Source organism: Onychostruthus taczanowskii, unplaced genomic scaffold (assembly GCF_017590055.1).
Source record: "Onychostruthus taczanowskii isolate IOZ18803 unplaced genomic scaffold, ASM1759005v1 scaffold43, whole genome shotgun sequence".
In the NCBI taxonomy this organism is placed as follows: Eukaryota; Metazoa; Chordata; class Aves; order Passeriformes; family Passeridae; genus Onychostruthus; species Onychostruthus taczanowskii.
The window spans coordinates 4017417-4035503 of NW_024501792.1; the positions used below are offsets into that span (position 1 = coordinate 4017417).

The following is an 18087-nucleotide window of genomic DNA, read 5'->3' on the forward strand; positions in this document are numbered from 1 at the left end:
CATTTACAGGCACCACTATGTGCCAGGCCCTGTTTCCATCCCTGACCTGTTCTTTTCCAGTGTCTGCTTGCACAGACAGTGAGGAGATGCCCAGCTCCCAGCCACTGTCCCAGTTCAGGGGCTCAGTCATGCCTCCCGTGGTCAGGGCTCACGCACTCATCACTTTAGGTAAGTGCCACCATGCCCTAAAAATGGCCCTTTGTGTATCTCAGCCTTTCTGGTGAAGTTCTACCCAGAATCCTGGAGAAAAGGAGGCTCAGGGGGGACCTTGTCACTCTGCAGCTCCCTGGCAGGATGGAGGAACCAGGGACAGGACAAGAGGAAACTGCCTCCAGCTGTGCCAGGGGAGTTTCAGGTTGGACACGAGGAAGAATTTCTCCCTGGAAAGGGTGGTTAAACATTGGAAGTGGCTGCTCAGGGAGGCTTGGAGTCCCCATCCCTGGAATGCCTGATGTGGCACTCAGAGCTCTGGGCTGGGTGACAGAGTAGGGATCAGTCACAGGTTGGACTCAATGATCCCAGAGGTCTTTTCCATGTAAAGCTCTGGCAGTTGTGACAGAGAGCCCCAGTGCTCTGTTGGCATTAGCCCAGCTCAGAGATTTTAGCAATGCAAATATCCATGGAAACAAGTTGGGCAAACCATCAGAACCCTGCCAGCTCTGCTTCTCCAGGTGCTTAATGCATTAATAGTGGTCAATAATTAGCATTGTCCCCCAGAGCTGTGCTGTCCTTGTGCTCAGAGTTGGGAGCTGAAGGATCATCTCACTTTCAGTAAGATGCTCCAGGGAGGGAGAAGAAAACTTGGTGCTGTTGATGTAGCTTAGAGCAGAATGACTGCACTCAAGTTCTTGTTCTTCTCCATGTGAGGGAAATGCTGCTTTCAGAGCAGCCTGGCCAGCTGCATTCCCAGGGTTCTGAGGAGTACCAAGTGAAAGTTCTGGGTTTTAATACCTCCATGATTAGGAACAAGTTTCTTTTGCAGATAGGCAGCATTATTCTTCCCTTAATTGCTTTGGAAAGTTTAATACTTTTGTGCAGTGCTTGGGAACAGGGAGAAGTGATGTTAGAACTATTGCAGGCTATTTTATTTTAGGTTGGTTCAGTGATGCTCTCAGAGGTGGGTGTCTCCCTGCTATGCCTATGACAGCTGGGGCTGTTCTTTTTAGCTGCTTTGAATAATACCCTGTACACAGAAATAGTTTGCTGTGAAGGAGGGAATTTGGCATAGAGACCCACTCCATAGGTCGAAGGGGAGTTTGGAAGAACTTGGTGTACCATCTCCCTGAGAGATCGTGCAGATTGCTCATCAAGTTCCAGCATGAGTTTCTTGTTTATTCCCTTGTTTACTTCCTGATTCCTTCCCTGGCTCATTTTGGAGGCAGCAAGCTGGCCTGGGAAGGAGAATTTATCCCAGCTCTGCTGCTCTGGTGATGCCTTGGAGTGGCTGCCTAGAACAGAGGCTAGACAGAGTTAAGAGAATAAATGGGAATTTATTAAAGGCCTTTAATAGATGCACCTTGGGCAGGGTTACAGAGGCTACACCCAAAAGGGATGATGGTCATGAGGTCTTGTATTTGTGGGGTTCCCAGACAGAGGAAGGAATGATGAATCTGACTCCATGTTCTCAGAAGGTTAATTTATTATTTTATGATACTATATTGTATTAAAGGATACTTAACTAAACTGCACTAAAGAATACAGAAAGGATACAGACAGAAGGCTAAAAAGATAATAATGAAAACTCATTACTCCTTCCAGAGCCCCAACACAACTTGGCACTGATCAGTCATTAAGTCATAACAATTCACATGAAACCAATTAAACAATCACCTGTTGGTAAACAATGTCCAAACACATTCCAAAGGAGCAAAACACAGGAGAAGCAATCAGATAATTATTGTTTTCCTTTTTCGCTGAGGCTTCTCAGCTTCCCAGGAGAAGCATCTTGGGCAAGGGATTTTTCCAGAAAATATGACTGCCACAATGAGGTTTTCAGACAGATTTAAGTTTGGTCTATTTGCATATCAGGGGTTAATCCTCCAATTACAGCTTCAGCTAATGAAGTCATTCATAGTTTGCTTCCCCCCAGTCCACTTTTGTTTGTACTTTCTGGGGTCTGAGGCTGTTGGGTGTCCTTGGATCTCACACCTAGAGAAATTGTTTTGTCTGACCACAATATGAAGAGTTCACTAGACTTTACATGGTGCTTAGAGCTGTGCTGTCTTGGTTTGGAAAGACAGGTGTCTGCTAAGGAAGGCAGGAGCCTCCCCTGAAATGGAAAATATAAACCCCCTCCCTCCAAATTGCTATAAATTTTTAATTAAGGGGCTCTCAGACAAAAAATATGGGAGCAGGAAATAACAGTTCTTTATTAGGGAAGAAAATAAAAGGATAAAATAAACAATGCAGTAAACTAAAACAACACTGACAGAGTCAGAACAGAACCTGGCACCCTGTGGGTCAGGCTGTTGGCAGCAGTCCCATTGGAATTGTGGCTGCAGCCCTCCTGCAGGGTCAGGGGTGGTTCTGCTGGAGCAAGGATCCTGCAGAACAGAGTGCAGTCTTCCTCTGGAAATCCAGTGGAAGAGGCAGCTGCTGTTCCTCTGGGAAATCCAGTGGAGAAGCCGTGCTGGTGTTCCAGAATCTCAGATTATATCCAGGTAGGAATGCTGGGCTCCTCCCCTGGGCGCACATCTCCCAGTGGATGCTGCAGCTCTTATCAGCCATGCAGGGACATTCCATAGCCTGTTATCAGCAGATGTCCCCCCAAGGGAGGAAGGTGGAAGAGATAAGGAAAACTGCCCGCTGAACAGGCGACAACTGCCACACAGATGGCAAATAGAATCCATCTTGCCCTGCAATCTGGGACATGTGCCAGGCTCTGAAAACCACAAAACCTAAACCCCCAGGCATCACCAGCAGGGCTGTTTTGCAGGGAAGCTGTGCCTGCAGCACGAGGAGCTGGCCAAGAAGTGCATCGCGGCGCTGGCGCGGGAGCTGGAGGTGTCTCCGGACGTGGCCGTGCGCAACAACGCGGCGCTGGTGCTCTGCGACCTGTGCGTGCGCTACACCTCGCTGGGGGACAGATACATCCCCAACATCTCCCTGTGCCTGCGGGACCCGCACCCCTTCATCCGCAGGCAGACCCTCATCCTGCTCACCAACCTGCTGCAGGTGATGGCGGGGCTCTGCGGGGAGCCCGGGGGCTCAGGGCGTCGTTAATCCTGAGTTTGGGGTGTTTAAGGCTGGGTTTAGTGAGTGGATTTTCTGCAGCTGAGTTGACAGCACCTCGGTTGGATGATGAGGTTGTTTTTGGTCAGTGGTCACACCTTTTCTCATCTTGGTTTCTTTGAAATCCCTCCAGTTTCACTCCTCTGTTGATGGCTGTAACAAGCACCACTGTTGCTGTATTGGGATGGGGGAATGAGCAACACACAGACTCCAGGGCTCTTCAGAAGGCTAACCTGAGTTTATTAGAAATCCATTCTTTTGTACACTGTTCTGATACAGGTGGACCTGATTGGTCATTTCATCAACACCCCTCACACCTTTGGCTAATTAAGGAGACACCCTTTGGTAAACATCTTATGAGAAAACAACTGCTCAAAACTCCAGCTGCGAGATTGTTTTAATTCTTTCTCTCAGCCTTCTCAAGACTCCCCAGAATAATTTTTGGGAAAAATGTATCTGGCTTCTCTCTCTGACCAGGTTGTCATTATCCACACACCACAATGCCTTTTTTTTCTCCTGCTGTCTGTGCTGATTGTTCTGAAGGTGTGAATGTTGAGAGGCTGGAGATGTTTACCCTTCTAACATTCACATGAGGGCAGGTTTGGAGTGCATTTGGCTCTGAAAACCATGTCGAAGAGCACACCTGCCATGGGGTGGGAGAACAGATTTTTCATTTTTCTACTTTGTTCTTCATACCTGGGCTAAACCTCAGTGTGCTTTTGAGGCATTTATGATGCTTAGAGCATCCCCCAAAACACTTGGAGTTGTTTTGGGGTTTATTTTATGTGCCCCTGGCTGTGGTTTTGCAGCTTGTTCATTTACCAGACTACAATTTGGAGGTTCACACTAATCTTTTTCCAGTTCAGGTTGTTGATTTCTGCTGATTTTCACAGGAGGAGTTTGTGAAATGGAAGGACTGTCTCTTCTTTCGCTTTGTCAGTGTCTTGGTGGATCCAGACCCAGATATTGCCAGGTAAACATCTCAGCTGTGAAATGATGGAGGAGGTGAAGGTCAGAGATGTCTCAAAACCTGTCTCAGTCTTGGCACAGTCACATTGTGAAGGGAAATTCCAGTGATAAAGGAGATTATCCCTCTAACCTCTGCACTTCCTTTAGGGTCTGCAGTGGTGGCAGAGAGGTGATGAGCCTTTCTCCAGGTCATTTGCAAGTCCCAAAGAGTGTCCTTGGCTGTCCTCAGAATATTCAGCTCTGCTCTATTTAAGACTCTCTTATACAGAAAAAAAGGAATTTTTGAGACAGAGCCTTGTGAAATCTTCCTCGTGGTTTTCTGACAGGCTCTATCTCAAGTGCTGGCTTTGTTTAAGAACTAAGATTAAATATTTTGTTGCAGTTTCCTTTTTCTTATATTGCATGCCTTGCCTTTTCAGCCTTCTGCCACATCTTGTAATTGTCAGAGGAATGACCTGTCAAATGATGTGTCAGAGGGATTATGCACTCTTATTGTAAGTGCATGCTTAGGAAGTTTTTGGAGGTTTCAAGGTCTCTAGCTGCTCTGTTATGTGAGAAATGAGAGGGGCAGGTTTCTGGTGGGGATGTCATGTAGAAATTAGGGTTACAGAGGAGGATTGGACACCTTACTGCTCACTTCTGCCTGGAACAGTCAGTCTGAGATGGATATTCCCAGAACCATCAACCTTTTGTCAATTACCATTCACATTTCCTTTTCTCTTCAGTGTCTTCTATATGTAAAAATGTCTTTCCAGTAGATGGTGGCATTGCAGCATCGTGTTCCTCCCATTTTTTTGGGAGCCTTTTCATTTGCATCTGCATTTGGAGACTGCATCCAGACAAAACCACTTTCTTCAAGCCTTCAAGGGGTTGCCTTGCAGCTCTTGCTGGACCTTTGGTGATTAACTTGTTGCTGAGTGCTCTGTCTCAGCCACCGTGGAACTCAGGTTATTTAAATAATTAAAATGCTGTGCCTGGATTCAAGTTCAGATTTATTTCTGACTCAGTTTGCTTTAATGGCCATAAAAATGAGTAGTGCTATGGATGCTGGAAGTGTCTGTCCCTCTGAGAAAAGGGTGGAAGTCAGTGAGCCGGGCAAGAATTAAATGTGGTATTGAGGGAATCTTGGCAGAGGAAAACCATCCTCCTGCCTTGAGAGCCCTACAGAGCTTCAGGGGTGGCTTTTGGGGGCTATCCAGTGATAATTTCTTTCTTCTCCTCCTCTCCAGGTTTGCAGAGTTCTGCCTGGTGCATCTCTTGCTGAAGAGGAACCCCGTGATGTTCTCCCAGCACTTCATCGAGTGCATCTTCCATTTCAACAGCTACGAGAAGCATCAGAAGTACAACAGGTTTCCCCAGAGCCTGCGGTCAGTTCAGCACATTCCTGGCTACGTTTTGCTAAATTATGGGCTGTCTGGCCATGCAGCTCTCAGTGACAGCACAGCATTTGTGGCACTTGAAAATTATCCATGCAACGGAGGGAAAAGAGCCAGGGGAAGCAGTGCTGAGTTGTGCCCTGCCTTCCCTGTGACACTGCTGTGTGTAATTTGTAGGACTGTGTGCTGTCCTAGCAGGTTTATGGGTCTTAAAAGTGACATGCAAATATCCCTGGCTGATTTAAGGTCTCATTATTCCTGGGAGCTGGCATAATGTGATTTGGGCCTCTGTAAAATGTCGTGCTCTGCCACAGGGCGAAGCAGCTCTTCTCTCTGAAGGGGAAGGAAAACAAGGAGAAGAGGATGAGGATCTACACCTTCCTGCTGGACCACTTCACAGATGAGCAGAGGTTCAGCATCACCACGAAGATCAGCCACAGCATCCTAGGTAAGGGCTTAAAAATGCCTTCAAAAATCTGCCAAACAAAAACCTGGTGTCTGTATAAAACCTCACGATCCAGGTGTTTTATCCTCCTGGCTTGCCCATCACTGCTGCTTCTGGAAAAACAAATTATTTCTTGCCTGTGTCTTCCAGCTTGCTTTGTGGATGAGGTCCTTCCTTTGGACCTGGAAGGCAGCGAGCTGCTCTCAGATACCTTTGCAGTCCTCAGCTGCAAAGAAATCAAGCTCTCAAGTATGAGGTCCAAACCTGAGGAAGACATTCAGGCTGATGAAGATGAGATGGCCATGGCCAATGCTGTCATGCAGGTGGCCCAGAAAAAGCTCATCTCGCAGGTGAAGTATTGTATTTGCAGGGACCCTGCAAATGGGGAGGGTGGGGAGGAATGAAGCATCTGACTCCATTTTCTCAGAAGGCTAATTTATTATTTATATTAAAGAATACTATACTAAAGAATACAGAAAATATACTTACTGAATGCTAAAAAGGTAATAATGAAAACTCGTGACTCTTTCCAGAGTCCCGACACAGCTTGGCCCTGACTGGGCAATGAGTCAAAACAACTCACACCAGAACCCAATGAAACAATCTCCAAACACATTCCACATGAGCAAAACACAGGAGAAGCAAATGAGATCAGAATTGTTTTCCTTTTTTTTCTGAGGCTTCTCAGCTTCCCAGGAGAAAATCATGAGTGAAGGGATTTTTTCAGAGAATGTGAATGCCACAGCGAGAGGCACTTGCTGTGCTGTGGGAAACGGGCTGGGCATATCTGTGTCTTGTAAAAGCACAACATGAAGGCAGAATTTGTGATGCTTGGTGTGGAGGTGGAGGGATCAGAAGTGCATTTCCCAGGAGCCAGGGGAGCTGTGCTGAGCTGGATTTGTTCCCCTCTCCTCTCCTTGGTAAGGCATTTGAGCGGAACAATGATTTTCCTGCACCTCTGGGCAATTTGCCTTCACTGTGAGATCTGAGTGACTTAGTGATGCATCTGAAAAGGCTCCACTTAGGTTAAAAGCCTCTGTGCATGTGTGTGGTGTAAGAGCAGCCTTAATTACAGTGATTCCCTGGCTGTGGAGGGATAACTCCTCTGAGGAGCCACAGAGTGGATTCTCCTTCACTGCCTCGCATAACTGTTCATGCCTTGTTCACAAAAAGGTTCAAAAGAAGAATTTCATTGAAAACATCATCCCAATAATCACATCACTCAAGTCCTTGATGGAGCAGAAGAGGATCCCAGCTCTTAAGGACCTGATGAACTGCCTGCGGGTAAGGGGAAGTGTTTCCCTCTTGGTCGTGATGTTTTGATCCTCTCTGGAGTTAATGTGCTGGGTGTGCAACCACTGCCACAACCAAGAGCCTCCTTAGGAGGGAGGAATTCAGAAGATAGGATGTTGTGACACTGCCACTGTGTTAAATAACGTGGGAGGTGGAGGGATTGGAGATGAGGCTCTCAGTGTGGAACGTGGGCAGGAAGAGAGCTCAAACGCTGCGAAGCTTTTCCGTGTTCTGAAGAACAAATTGGACTTAAAACTCTTCAGTCTGTTAAAAACACCTCTGCTCTACCAACTGGTGTTTCCTTTTGCTCCCAAGCAGCTGTGATCTGAATGGGGATGTGAATCAGTAGCTGGGGGAGATTTCTGAAAGGGTCCAAACATTCCTTGTTGCTGCAGGAAATGATGCAAGATTACCGAAATGAAATCAAAGACTTCTTTGCTGTGGACAAGCAGCTGGCAGCCGAGCTGGAGTATGACATGAAGAAATATGAAGAGCAGCTGGCCAGGGAGAAGGAGTCAGAGCAAGAGCAGCTCTCAGCAGCCCACAGAGAGGTGGTTATTGCCATTAACTCTGTACATGTCTCCTCTGCTCAAATTCGTGTGCTCCCAACGCCCAGGCCCTGCCTGGGGACCTTGCCCCAGCACTTGGAGCAGGATGGTTATCAGGGGTTCTGTACTCTCTTTGTACTTCCTGACAGAAGCTTTGGTTTCAGGGTCATTTAATAGCCTTAGAACATCAACAAACAAAGCCAAGAGGAGCAGCAAATGATTAATGGAGAGGGAATTCAATTTAAAGGAAAAACCAAGTCTAATTTGGCACTGGCTGGGCTTAAGTGTTGTATTCTCTCTGTTCCCAGAATGATGAACTGGTAACAAAGAAAAGAGTTCACTTTGCCTGACTCCAGGTATCCACAAAGTGGAAATTCAAACCCGTCCCAGTCATGCAGATACTCTTTTAAATTCAGTGTAAAGAAATAAATATGTGCCTGAGTCAGTTGTCCTGAGCTATTTTAGATCCCTACCTTAAGATGAGATGACTTCTAGCCTGGAAGTTCATTGCTCTGCAGACCTCAGAAGAGCTCTATATATATATAGACTTCTAAACTAGGACATTTGTGTCCCTGCTCACTTCTTGGTATAATTTTGGCCAATAAATTGTTCCTCCCCAGCACCCTTTACATCCACCCCACAAAGGGCAGTTCTGAAACACTCAGGTCCAAGCACCTTGCAGGGTTTTCTGCTCTTGTCTGTCAGACATGACCTTTTCTCCTGTGTTCCACAGCAGTCTCCATCTCTGGAGAGAGCTGCAGCTCCTGGTGGCCAGAACTGTGCTGGTGCTCAGTCTCCTGGGGGTGGGAGGCCATCCACACCTGGCTCCATCCCCCCCGGCCCTTCTGAGTTTGCCACCCCTCGTGCTGAGGCTCTGAAGCAGCCACGGGTGGGTCGCAGGTATGGGCTCCTCCTTGGTACCTGGTATTTTGTATTTATTACATATTTGTATTTCTTTTCATTGTTTATATTTTATATGTTTATATTATTTTTATATTTTGTATATTATCTTATAGTCTATATTTTTATTGTTTATTTTATTAATATGTATTTATATTTTATATTCTTATATTATGGTTTATATATTCTATATTTTACATTTATATTTATTTATATTACTATTTTCTATTTTTATTTTTTATATAATTTATTTTATTTTTATTTTTTATATAATTTTATTTTATTTTTATTCATATTTTATATTTTTATATTATTTTATGTTAGAGTTTCTGTATTATTTTATATTTTTAATTTATTTTTATTATCTTATTTTTACTTATTTATATTTTATATGTTTATATTAATTTATGAGAGAGTTTCTATATTATCTTATATTTTTAATTTTTATTTTCTTTATTTATTTTTATTTTTATTTATTTATATTATTAATTTTATTTCTATATTTATATCTATTTATATTGCTTTGCTGATCCTTTCTTTAGGGAGCAGCCTCAAAGTCCACTCATTTGCAGCATAACCTTATCATTAGGTGTTGAGGATGCCGAGGGAGGGCACAGACCTTATCTTCCCTCGGGGGCGTGCAGAGGGAGGTGCCAGTGCCGTGTGTTTGTGCCCTAGGGCCGCCTCCCTGAGCACGCTGGCCATCCTGAACTCGGCCAGGAAGGCGCTGCAGGAGCGGAGCCAGCAGCGCAGCAGGAGCGTGGGCAGGAGCCTGGCAGCTTGCTCCGAGGCAGCGGGCACCGCTGGCAGCCAGCAAGGTGGGAACTGCCCCGGCTCCGCTTCGCCCGGCCCCAGGCGGAGGCCGCGGTGCGCTGCAGGCCTCAGCCGCTCCCTTCTTGTTCCAGGCTCCTTCCAAAGCCTGAACCAGCAGTCCAGTGCAGGAAACATGGCTGTGGCGGGCAGAGCAGTCAGCACCCCAGAGGGTGAGTAGGAAATGGTGGGTTGTTTATTTATCCAAGTGCTTGTAGGAAGGAAGAGCCCTCCTGAAACCAAGGGATGTTGAGGAAACTGAAGCCGTGCATGGGAAAGCGCGGCCAGTGTCTCCATGTGCGTCTCACAGGGTCGGTGCAGGAGGGAATTTCTTCTGGGATGCTGAGGTAACAATGCCCTTTTGCCTTGCTTGACTCTGGGGTGCTGAAGAGGAAGGTGGCTGTGGTTCCTCAGCAGCCTGCCCTGCCCAGAGGTGTGACAGCAGCTCTCTGGCCACAGAGGGAAACACAGCTTTCCCAGGATTGTCCTGGAGAAGGCTGTGAGAAGATCAGAGAAAAGAATTAGAAACAATCCTTACCTCCACTTGCTGCACCTGTGGAATGTGCACATGTGGAATGTGTTATGGAGATTTGTTTACCAAAGGGTGGTTTCTTAATTGGACACTGGATGGTGTTTAGGGAGATTGACCAATTAAGTCAAAGCTGTATTGGACTGTCTGTAAGGGTTACAAGCTTCTTAATAGGTATAATATGTTATAGTACAATAAAGAGATTGATCAGCCTTCTGCAATCATGGAGAACCAATATTTATAGTAATTGTTACCCATTCTAATTATTACCTAGCCTGCTAAGACACAAAGGTGCAAGGCTGAGCAGTTCCTTGGCTCTGGAAGCACGGCTGAGCAGTGTCAGAGTGCCCTGCAGATTACAAGCTTCTTAATAGGTATAATATATTATAGTAGAATAAAGAGATTGATCAGCCTTCTGCAATTATGGAGAACCAATATTTATAGTAATTGTTACCCATACTAATTATTACCTAGCCTGCTAAGACACAAAGGTGCAAGGCTGAGCAGTTCCTTGGCTCTGGAAGCACAGCTGAGCAGTGTCAGAGTGCCCTGCAGAGCCCTCAAGGTTTGGTCCTCCCTGCTCTGAGTTGTCCCACAGGGTCTGGGGAGAGCTGCAGGGCTGCTCCTGGAGCAGGCACAGGGCTGTGACAGCTGCAGGGAGCACAGGATCTGCTCAGAGGGATTAACAACCTGCACAGACACTGGGGGGGTGTGCTCCACACTCACAACTGGAGAAGGAATGATGTGGTTTGGTTTCTGCTGCAGAAGTGCACAGAGAGCAATGTCCAGTGCTCACTGTGAGTCTTTGCTTGTCACTGCAGCTGAACCCTGCCTGGAATGCTCTCTGACAGCCCTGCAGGCACGAGAGGCACTCAGAGCAAAACCCAAATGGAGCTGAGTTCCAGCAGCAGATCCCTTTCCTTTCCATCCATTTGCTGCTGAACTCCTTTAGATCATCTCTGTTGTGCTGTGAGGTGCAGAGAATTGAGAGAGCTCCAGGTGTGAGTGTGTGACAGCTCTCCTTAGGTTTGGGGCTGCTTTGGGAAGGGGCTGGCATCCCCAGAGAGCTGTGGGACTGACAGCTCTCCTTAGGTTTGGGCTGCTTTGGGAAGGTTCTGGAATCCCCAGGGAGCTGTGGCAGTGCCCCTCACACCCAGGAGGGCCACCCTGCAAACTCTGGACAGCCCTGAGCAGGCACTGGTGTGCAGCCACTGGAAAATCTGATCCTTCCTTCCCCATGTGCTGGGCTGCACTTGTTGCCTCAATGTTTCTCTTTGCCTGAGCAGCAAGCAAAAAAAAAAAAAAAGTGGGGTTTTATGCAAGAAGTGTTTTTAGAGAGCAGGATTCTTTGAGTGCTGTGGTCTCCTGGAAGCTTGCACGGCTGTTGCTCTTAAAGCACCATATGGTGAAAAAGGAGGGAAAATGTTAATCTGCAGTGGTACTAGAGCTGAATTCCTGCTTTGCTTCGAGGCAGCATGTGTCCTTCAGCAGGGAGACAAACTGTACAGAGCAGGAGCATCACTTCAGTCAGCGTGTGTTGAGCCATCTGTATGGTGGCACAGGCTGATAGACAACCAGAATAAAACATTTTATTCCTCTGGTGTATCATTCTGAGACTATTGGAGATGCAGTTCTTTGTAAATAGGTTTGTACTTGAGAAGTTGGGAGCAGCTGTCCCCTCTTTCTGCCTCCTTCAGCTGTTCTGGCTGTGTTCTCTCTTCCCTTCTGTCTTTGAGGCTCCTCAGCTCCTTGGTGCTTTGGGAACAGCTTCAGTGGAGCTGGGTGAGGGGGGATTGTACATAAACATATTGTGGAGATAACACGCTGCAAGGGAAGCCCTACTTCCCCCCTTTTTCCCCCATTTTTCCCCCATTTTTCCCCATTTCTTTTCCATTTAATCTTTATCATTTCTTCCCCCTTTCTTTCCCTTCATTCCCCATAAATATCTTCTTACCAAGGTAACTTCTTCAGGCCCACACTGCACAGAGTCACTGGCACAGGTCAGTCCTGACAGATGCAGGGCAGAGCTAAAGCAGATGGATCAAGTTTGATTTCTGCTCTAAGCTTCAGTGATTCCCTTCCAGGACAGGGCAGGAGTTAAAGAGCAAACCCAGCTCAGCTGTGAAGAGAAGTCCTTTTAGCTGAGTTTCCAACTCCTGCCCTATAAAGCACTTCCTACCTTAATTCCTTGTGAAAGGTTCTGGGAAACACGAGCATAAAACAGAGCATTGAGTTAAGTAAAATCTGAATATTGTGACATCTCTCCTGAGATAAATGACAGGAAAGAGACAGCTGACAACCAGGGCCTATTCAGGCAAGCTAAATTCTACCTAGCTCCCCTGTCAAGTGATTCCTCTTGTCTGGCTGCAGGCAGCTCCTCACAGAGAGGCTCTTCAGGGCCTTTGGCAGTGTTCAGATTCTGCCTTGAGTAAGAGGAGCAACTGGTCTGGGTGGAAGGTGCTGCTGGGAGGGATGGCAGAGCTTCAGTGGAAGGGGTGGCTGTGCCTCCAGCAGGGCAGGGGGCACAGGACCAAGGGCCCACGCTGATCTCCCCCAGCCAGGGAGGCTGTGAGGCTGGAATTTGGAGGTGATGTGCCCTCAGCACACTGAGGCTGGATGGGAGACCCTGAGGTCTGGGAGAAAGAGATAGATATGTGTGTTTGCAATTAACTGGATTTACTTACTCTGTGACACTTGAGTATTGCACAGCAGCGTGCCTTGCCCTCTGGCTGTGTCACAGGCTGCTAATATGTGACTTTTTTTTTATTTCCAGAGTCCATTAATGAGTTGACTTTCAGTGCTGGGGTCAGTTACATCAGCCTGATGCACACACCCCGTTCAGCGCCAGGCAAGTCATCTCTGGGATTCTTATTTGAGGGGAGGGGAAGGAAAAACAACCCCAAATGATCAAATCGTGGTGGCATTTTGTAAAATACGAAAATATATGTATTGTTTGCAGTGAAGAAAGATCCTGAGGATGAGCCAAGGGATATCATCTGTTTGACATCGCCGGAGAAACCGTGAGTGCAGCACGGGCTGGGGCAGGGAGAGGGGGTGGAGCAGGGAGAAGGGAGAGGGGCTGGAGCAGAGAGAGAGAGAGGGGCTGGGGCAGGCAGAGAGGGGCTGGAGCAGGCACTGCAGGGAGAGAGGGGCTGGAGCAGGCACTGCAGGCAGAGAGGGGCTGGAGCAGGCACTGCAGGGAGAGGGGCTGGAGCAGGCACTGCAGGCAGAGAGGGCTGGAGCAGGCACTGCAGGCAGGGAGGGCTGGAGCAGGCACTGCAGGCAGGAAGGCTGGCCAAGGCTTGGAAATGCAGGGTTGTTCTCGTTCCTTCCTGCAGCCCAAGCCGGCCTCGGGAGTGGAAGGTGGAGTCCCCAGCCAGGAGGAGCAGCCAGCCCCTGCGACGGTCACAGCGCAGAGCCCCCCTGAGGGCAGACACCTGAGCCTGCCCCGGGCTGCTGCACAGAGCACCAGGCTGCCTGGAACTGCCCCTCCCTCTGCGACGAGAAATGGGTGTGAATGCACATCCTGCTTTATCTGCTCTGAGCTGGTTTTCCCCTGAACTGTCCTGCAGATGGGCAGAGCCTGCGTAGCACACGGATGGGTTGCAAGTGATGCTCTTCACAGAGCTCAGAGCTGCAGGGTAAAAGGAGGGTGGTTTTGCACTCTCAGGATGTGTAATTTGTCCATTTGGAAAAGTAAGGGCATAACATCGCCACAAGCCTGGCAATAAATGCATTTATCACAGCTTGCAGGGCAGTGAGTGGCTGGGTTTACTCACCCAATCCCTCATTGTCCCTCTTGGTTATATAATAGAGTTGCTTTAATTTGAAAAAAGGTGAAACAGCTTGTCACTGCCACACCCCTAAATCTGGTAATTGCACGCTACATCACCTCTTATTTGTTGTGCAAACTCCTGTGTGTATGAACAGCCTTAATGTTCTTTTTATATGGAATATTTCCATTCCTGAACTGTGTTATTTCAAACTATTAGCATTTGATGAAAATAAATGGTTGCAGAATTAATTCCACCCACGGCGTCTCCCCTTTTCTTCAGCTGACAGAGAAATGATTTTTTTTTCCCCTGTAGATTTCTACAGCCTCTCAGTCTCTTCTACCACATCACTGGTATCTTGGGCCCTCAGTTCAATTATTGTTGGGCCCAGCAGCTTTTAAATAGAGACTCTGACTTGACTGCAAGCAGGGTATGAGTGACTCAGACAAGGTGGGTAAGTGCTCTGGGCAGGTACCTTGTTTCTCCTAAACATCCTGGGTAAATCTGACCCTTCCTGAGTCTCCCTGATGGCCACGTGCATCTGACTGAAGTTCTTCTGTTGTTAACTTTTATCACAGAGCTCATGGCCTACATTTCACTGCAGCTTGGAGCTGGGATCTGTTTTATTCCTGCTGGTTTGTCTAACTCAGACACAAGCCCCAGGCATGGAGCAGGATTTGCTGCAGGAGTGGAAACAGAGGCACTTGTCTCCTGCACTGGAATCCCATAATTTGCCTCCACTTTCCCTACTCTCTTTTGAAGATCAGAGAGCCCTTCAAGTGAGGTTAAACTTTATTCCCAAAATCAAAGTCAGAGAACAGAGGATGTATGGAATGGCTTTGGCTGAAGCTATGGCCAAACCATTTATTTCTGTACCTTCTCTCCTGCCTTCAGCTGTTATTTAACCACACTGAAGGGTAAATTGGGATAGTTTATTTCCTACTTTGTTCCTCCTCAAGCAGTATCTGAGATGGGCCCTGTGAGTTTTACCCTGTCTTCTCTAAAGAAGAACCAGGAACAAATGTCCAAGAATAAACTGATAAACAGCCCTGGACTTGGTCACCTCCATCCACTGTAAGTGTTCTAACAGGACTTTCCCTTATTTCACTGAATTGAAAACAGGAGCTTCCCATAATTTGGCTGTTTGAAAACCACCACCAAGCCCAAACAAAAACCCCTACAAGAATGCTTTATAGCTTGGTATTTATGTAAAACATTCTTGGCAAAGTTAAAGGTAATACATTAGTACAAACCTGAATATTATTCACAATGGTACAATGAATTCCATCCTTCAGCTCTCACCCCCGGGGGGGGGGGGGGGGGGGATCACCTCCCCTTTCTCTCGTTAGAGATGCCACTGTGCATTTCAGAACTGAAAAAAAATGAAAAGTTTGGATTCCTAGCTCTGCTGGTTTGTCACACGAAGGCTGCCTTTGGTGGGACTGCAGATTGTGCTCCCAGAGCTACCCTGGCCCAACCCTTTCCTGTCTCTCCTTTATTGCAGGTACCCTGAAAGCAGCACAGAGGAGGAGCAGTGGATGCCCAGAGGGTGCAAAGGAATGTCAGAACAATTAGAGGCAGCAATCAGCACTGCGTGGCTTGGATGAAGAGCTGGCATTAAGAAGGTAACCAGAGAGAAGCTGCAGAACTGCAGAGGTGATGTGTGAGTTACACAGAGAACACCTGGCTGGGGCTGCCCCATCCTTGTCCCTGCTTCCCCTGGCCAAGGGACAAGTGGCAATGCTTTGTTTGGGTGGAACAAATGCAGCAATGGCATGTCCAGCGAGGGCTCTAGGAAACAAAGCAGAGTAAAGCAGAACACGGAAAAATAACACTGACAGTCCAAATTGTCAAGTATCCAAAATACTGTATACAGGAAAAGTTAAGACAACTCAATTTATATTGGAAATACAAGAACACTAAATTCTGCTACATTAAAAAACTTCCTAAACCACAGCACAGTCCTAGTGTTGCATCCACATCTTGCAGCCTGGTCTCACCCAATGCTGTTCAACTCTATCAACACGGATATTCTGGGAAACACGTGTTCCCCATCATTCTCTCTAAAGCCAAGAGAACCAAATTTGGTTGGTTTTGCTTTTTGCTTTTTTTTTTTTTTCCTTTACCATCTAGAGAAAAATTTCAGCCGACACTATGAAAGTGCTTTTGTGTTGAGCTTTTGCTTTCCCAGCCCCAGAAAGAGTGGCCTTGGCCATGTGGTTTAAACCTGCCAAGCTGCTGTAGCTGTCACACTGTGTTAGTGCTTTAGGGAACTTGCAGAGGGGCAGCAAACACTGAAGTCACTCTGTCACCTCTTTGGAACTGAATCCAAAAGCCATCCCTGGCTATTTCTTGCAATGACAGAAACAAAGCGTTGGTCACTGGCAAGAAAAGATTTTTTTTGTTTCATATAAAAAAGTTGATAGCTCCTGCCATAAATTTACAAAAACTATCCCTGAGTGACTCTGTTCTGTGTCTGGTAAGACCTCTTGTGACAAGGAAATGGCTGAAGCTGGCTGAAGAGGAAAGAGATGCTGTTCCACCTGCAGCTTTTTGTTACACTTTGCACTAATACTGATATGCTCTGACAGTGCCACACTATAGCAACGTGTGAGCTCCTCTCTTGTAGCTTCAACAGTAAAAAAATAGCTCCGTTACTCAAACACTGCTGGCATCACATATTTACACTTTTAAATAGAAATGTTACCTTTTCTGAAGTAATCAAAATAGATATTTGCAAAAAATTTAGAAGGTGGGGTTTTACAAAATAAACGGAGAAGGTAAAAAAAGCTGGAGGATCTCTCAGTACCTTTTATGGCAATCTTAGCCCAGGAAATTATTTGGCTTTAATTTTCCTGAAAGGGATGTCTTAGCACTGGTTCTCTGCCTCCCCTCTAAGCCTCTTTGCCCACGGAAAGACGCAGGAGCCAAGCCTGCTTTGTGCAGATTAGAACGAGGGGTTACCTGCGTGCAGGGAGCCCTGCCAGGCAGGGAGCACAGGCAGAGCCCTGCCCTGGGGGTCCTGTTAAACAACAGCATTTGGGGACGGTTACAGAAGGGCTGGGGGCATTAGTGGTGTTTTCACTGTCACTGGTGGCTGGGCACAGACCCCCCTGTGCACCTGAGCAGTCAGAGCCGAGCACAAGACAATCACAGATGTGGAAAAGTCACCAGCCAGGCCTGGGCAATGAGCTGTTGGGAGGAAATCCCCCAAATCTCACTCTTTGAAGTCCATCTACTGCTGTAACAGCACCTTTTTTTTGTCTACTGGTAACACGTTACTGCTCGTGTCTACGACAGGTTTACCTAATGCTGCGCCCCTGCTGGGTTTGCACATTGTGGTTGTGTCCCTGCAGCACAAAGAGAAGGCAATTCCACAAACTTCCACAGCCCAGTCTCTTGGGAAGGATTGAAACCTTTCCTCAGTCCAAGGACAGGTTTGGGTGATCCTGTTGGTATCTCCAGAGGCAGGGGAGACGCGAGTTGGGCAGTGAGGAGTTACTTTAAACTTTGGCAAAGAAAAAAAAAGATATACAGATAGCTAGCTATCGAGTTCTTGTGTGTTCCAAACTCTTCCAAGCGCACTTAATTAATCTTTTGCTCTTGCTTTGAGTTCCTGGAGGAGGTATTTTCACACTTGCTTTTGCTGGTTTGCAATTTCCTTTTGGCGTCTTAGATGACAAATGAAGACTTGTGTCTGAAGTCGCCCTGCAAAGAAACAGTTTGGGATGTAGGAAGGATCCAGCAGCTTTCCAGGCAGCTCTCTGTTCCTGCTGCCCCCAAAAGGTGGATCCAGTCTGTGTAACCATAAGGATCCTGCCCAGGTAGCTCCCATTTCCCACTGGGAAGGAAAGGGAGGCACCAGTTCCACTGGCCAGGTGCTCCTCCCCTCGTCCTCCTCACTCACCAAAGCGTGGCAGGGACTTTCTCATTCCCTCACTGATATCTCTGCTAATGGGAGAGGCTTTTTCTGGTCTTAAGCTCAGTGATCTACTCAAATCCCAAAATACAAATTCTCTCCTAAAAGCATCACGTCCTGCCCACTTAATCCAATGAAACTCATCCTCAGGGGGTCAGGCCACGAGATAACTCTGAGCAGAGCTGCCTCTGATAGCTCCTGGCATCAGTCACTTCAGGCAACTTCAACTGTTCATCATTTCTAAGGAAATGACTCAGCCTTCACCCTTCTGTTTTCCCGCTGTTCCCCAGCCCT

At 47.0% G+C, this 18087-nt stretch overlaps 2 protein-coding genes across 4 annotated transcripts in view; one reads left to right on the plus strand and one right to left on the minus strand.

Moving 5' to 3' along the window:
• NCAPD3 (non-SMC condensin II complex subunit D3) overlaps positions 1-14125 on the plus strand; it is a 33437-nt gene extending 19312 nt beyond the window's left edge. For 2 of the 3 annotated variants that reach the window (XM_041413868.1, XM_041413869.1), the window contains exons 21-34: positions 61-168; positions 2936-3174; positions 4125-4204; positions 5430-5567; positions 5891-6024; positions 6172-6371; positions 7195-7305; positions 7710-7865; positions 8596-8762; positions 9441-9580; positions 9668-9745; positions 12875-12949; positions 13061-13121; positions 13440-14125. In XM_041413868.1, coding sequence (XP_041269802.1) covers positions 61-168; positions 2936-3174; positions 4125-4204; positions 5430-5567; positions 5891-6024; positions 6172-6371; positions 7195-7305; positions 7710-7865; positions 8596-8762; positions 9441-9580; positions 9668-9745; positions 12875-12949; positions 13061-13121; positions 13440-13542 — 1790 coding nt within the window. In that variant the 3' untranslated portion in view covers positions 13543-14125. The remainder of the gene's footprint in view (positions 1-60; positions 169-2935; positions 3175-4124; positions 4205-5429; positions 5568-5890; positions 6025-6171; positions 6372-7194; positions 7306-7709; positions 7866-8595; positions 8763-9440; positions 9581-9667; positions 9746-12874; positions 12950-13060; positions 13122-13439) is intronic. The other variant, XM_041413867.1, reaches the window with a different exon arrangement.
• Positions 14126-15721: 1596 nt separating this feature from the next.
• Positions 15722-18087, minus strand: part of JAM3 (junctional adhesion molecule 3) — a 32058-nt gene continuing 29692 nt past the window's right edge. The window contains exon 9 of the mRNA XM_041413871.1: positions 15722-17582. Within this exon, the coding sequence (XP_041269805.1) occupies positions 17547-17582 (36 nt within the window). The 3' untranslated portion in view covers positions 15722-17546. The remainder of the gene's footprint in view (positions 17583-18087) is intronic.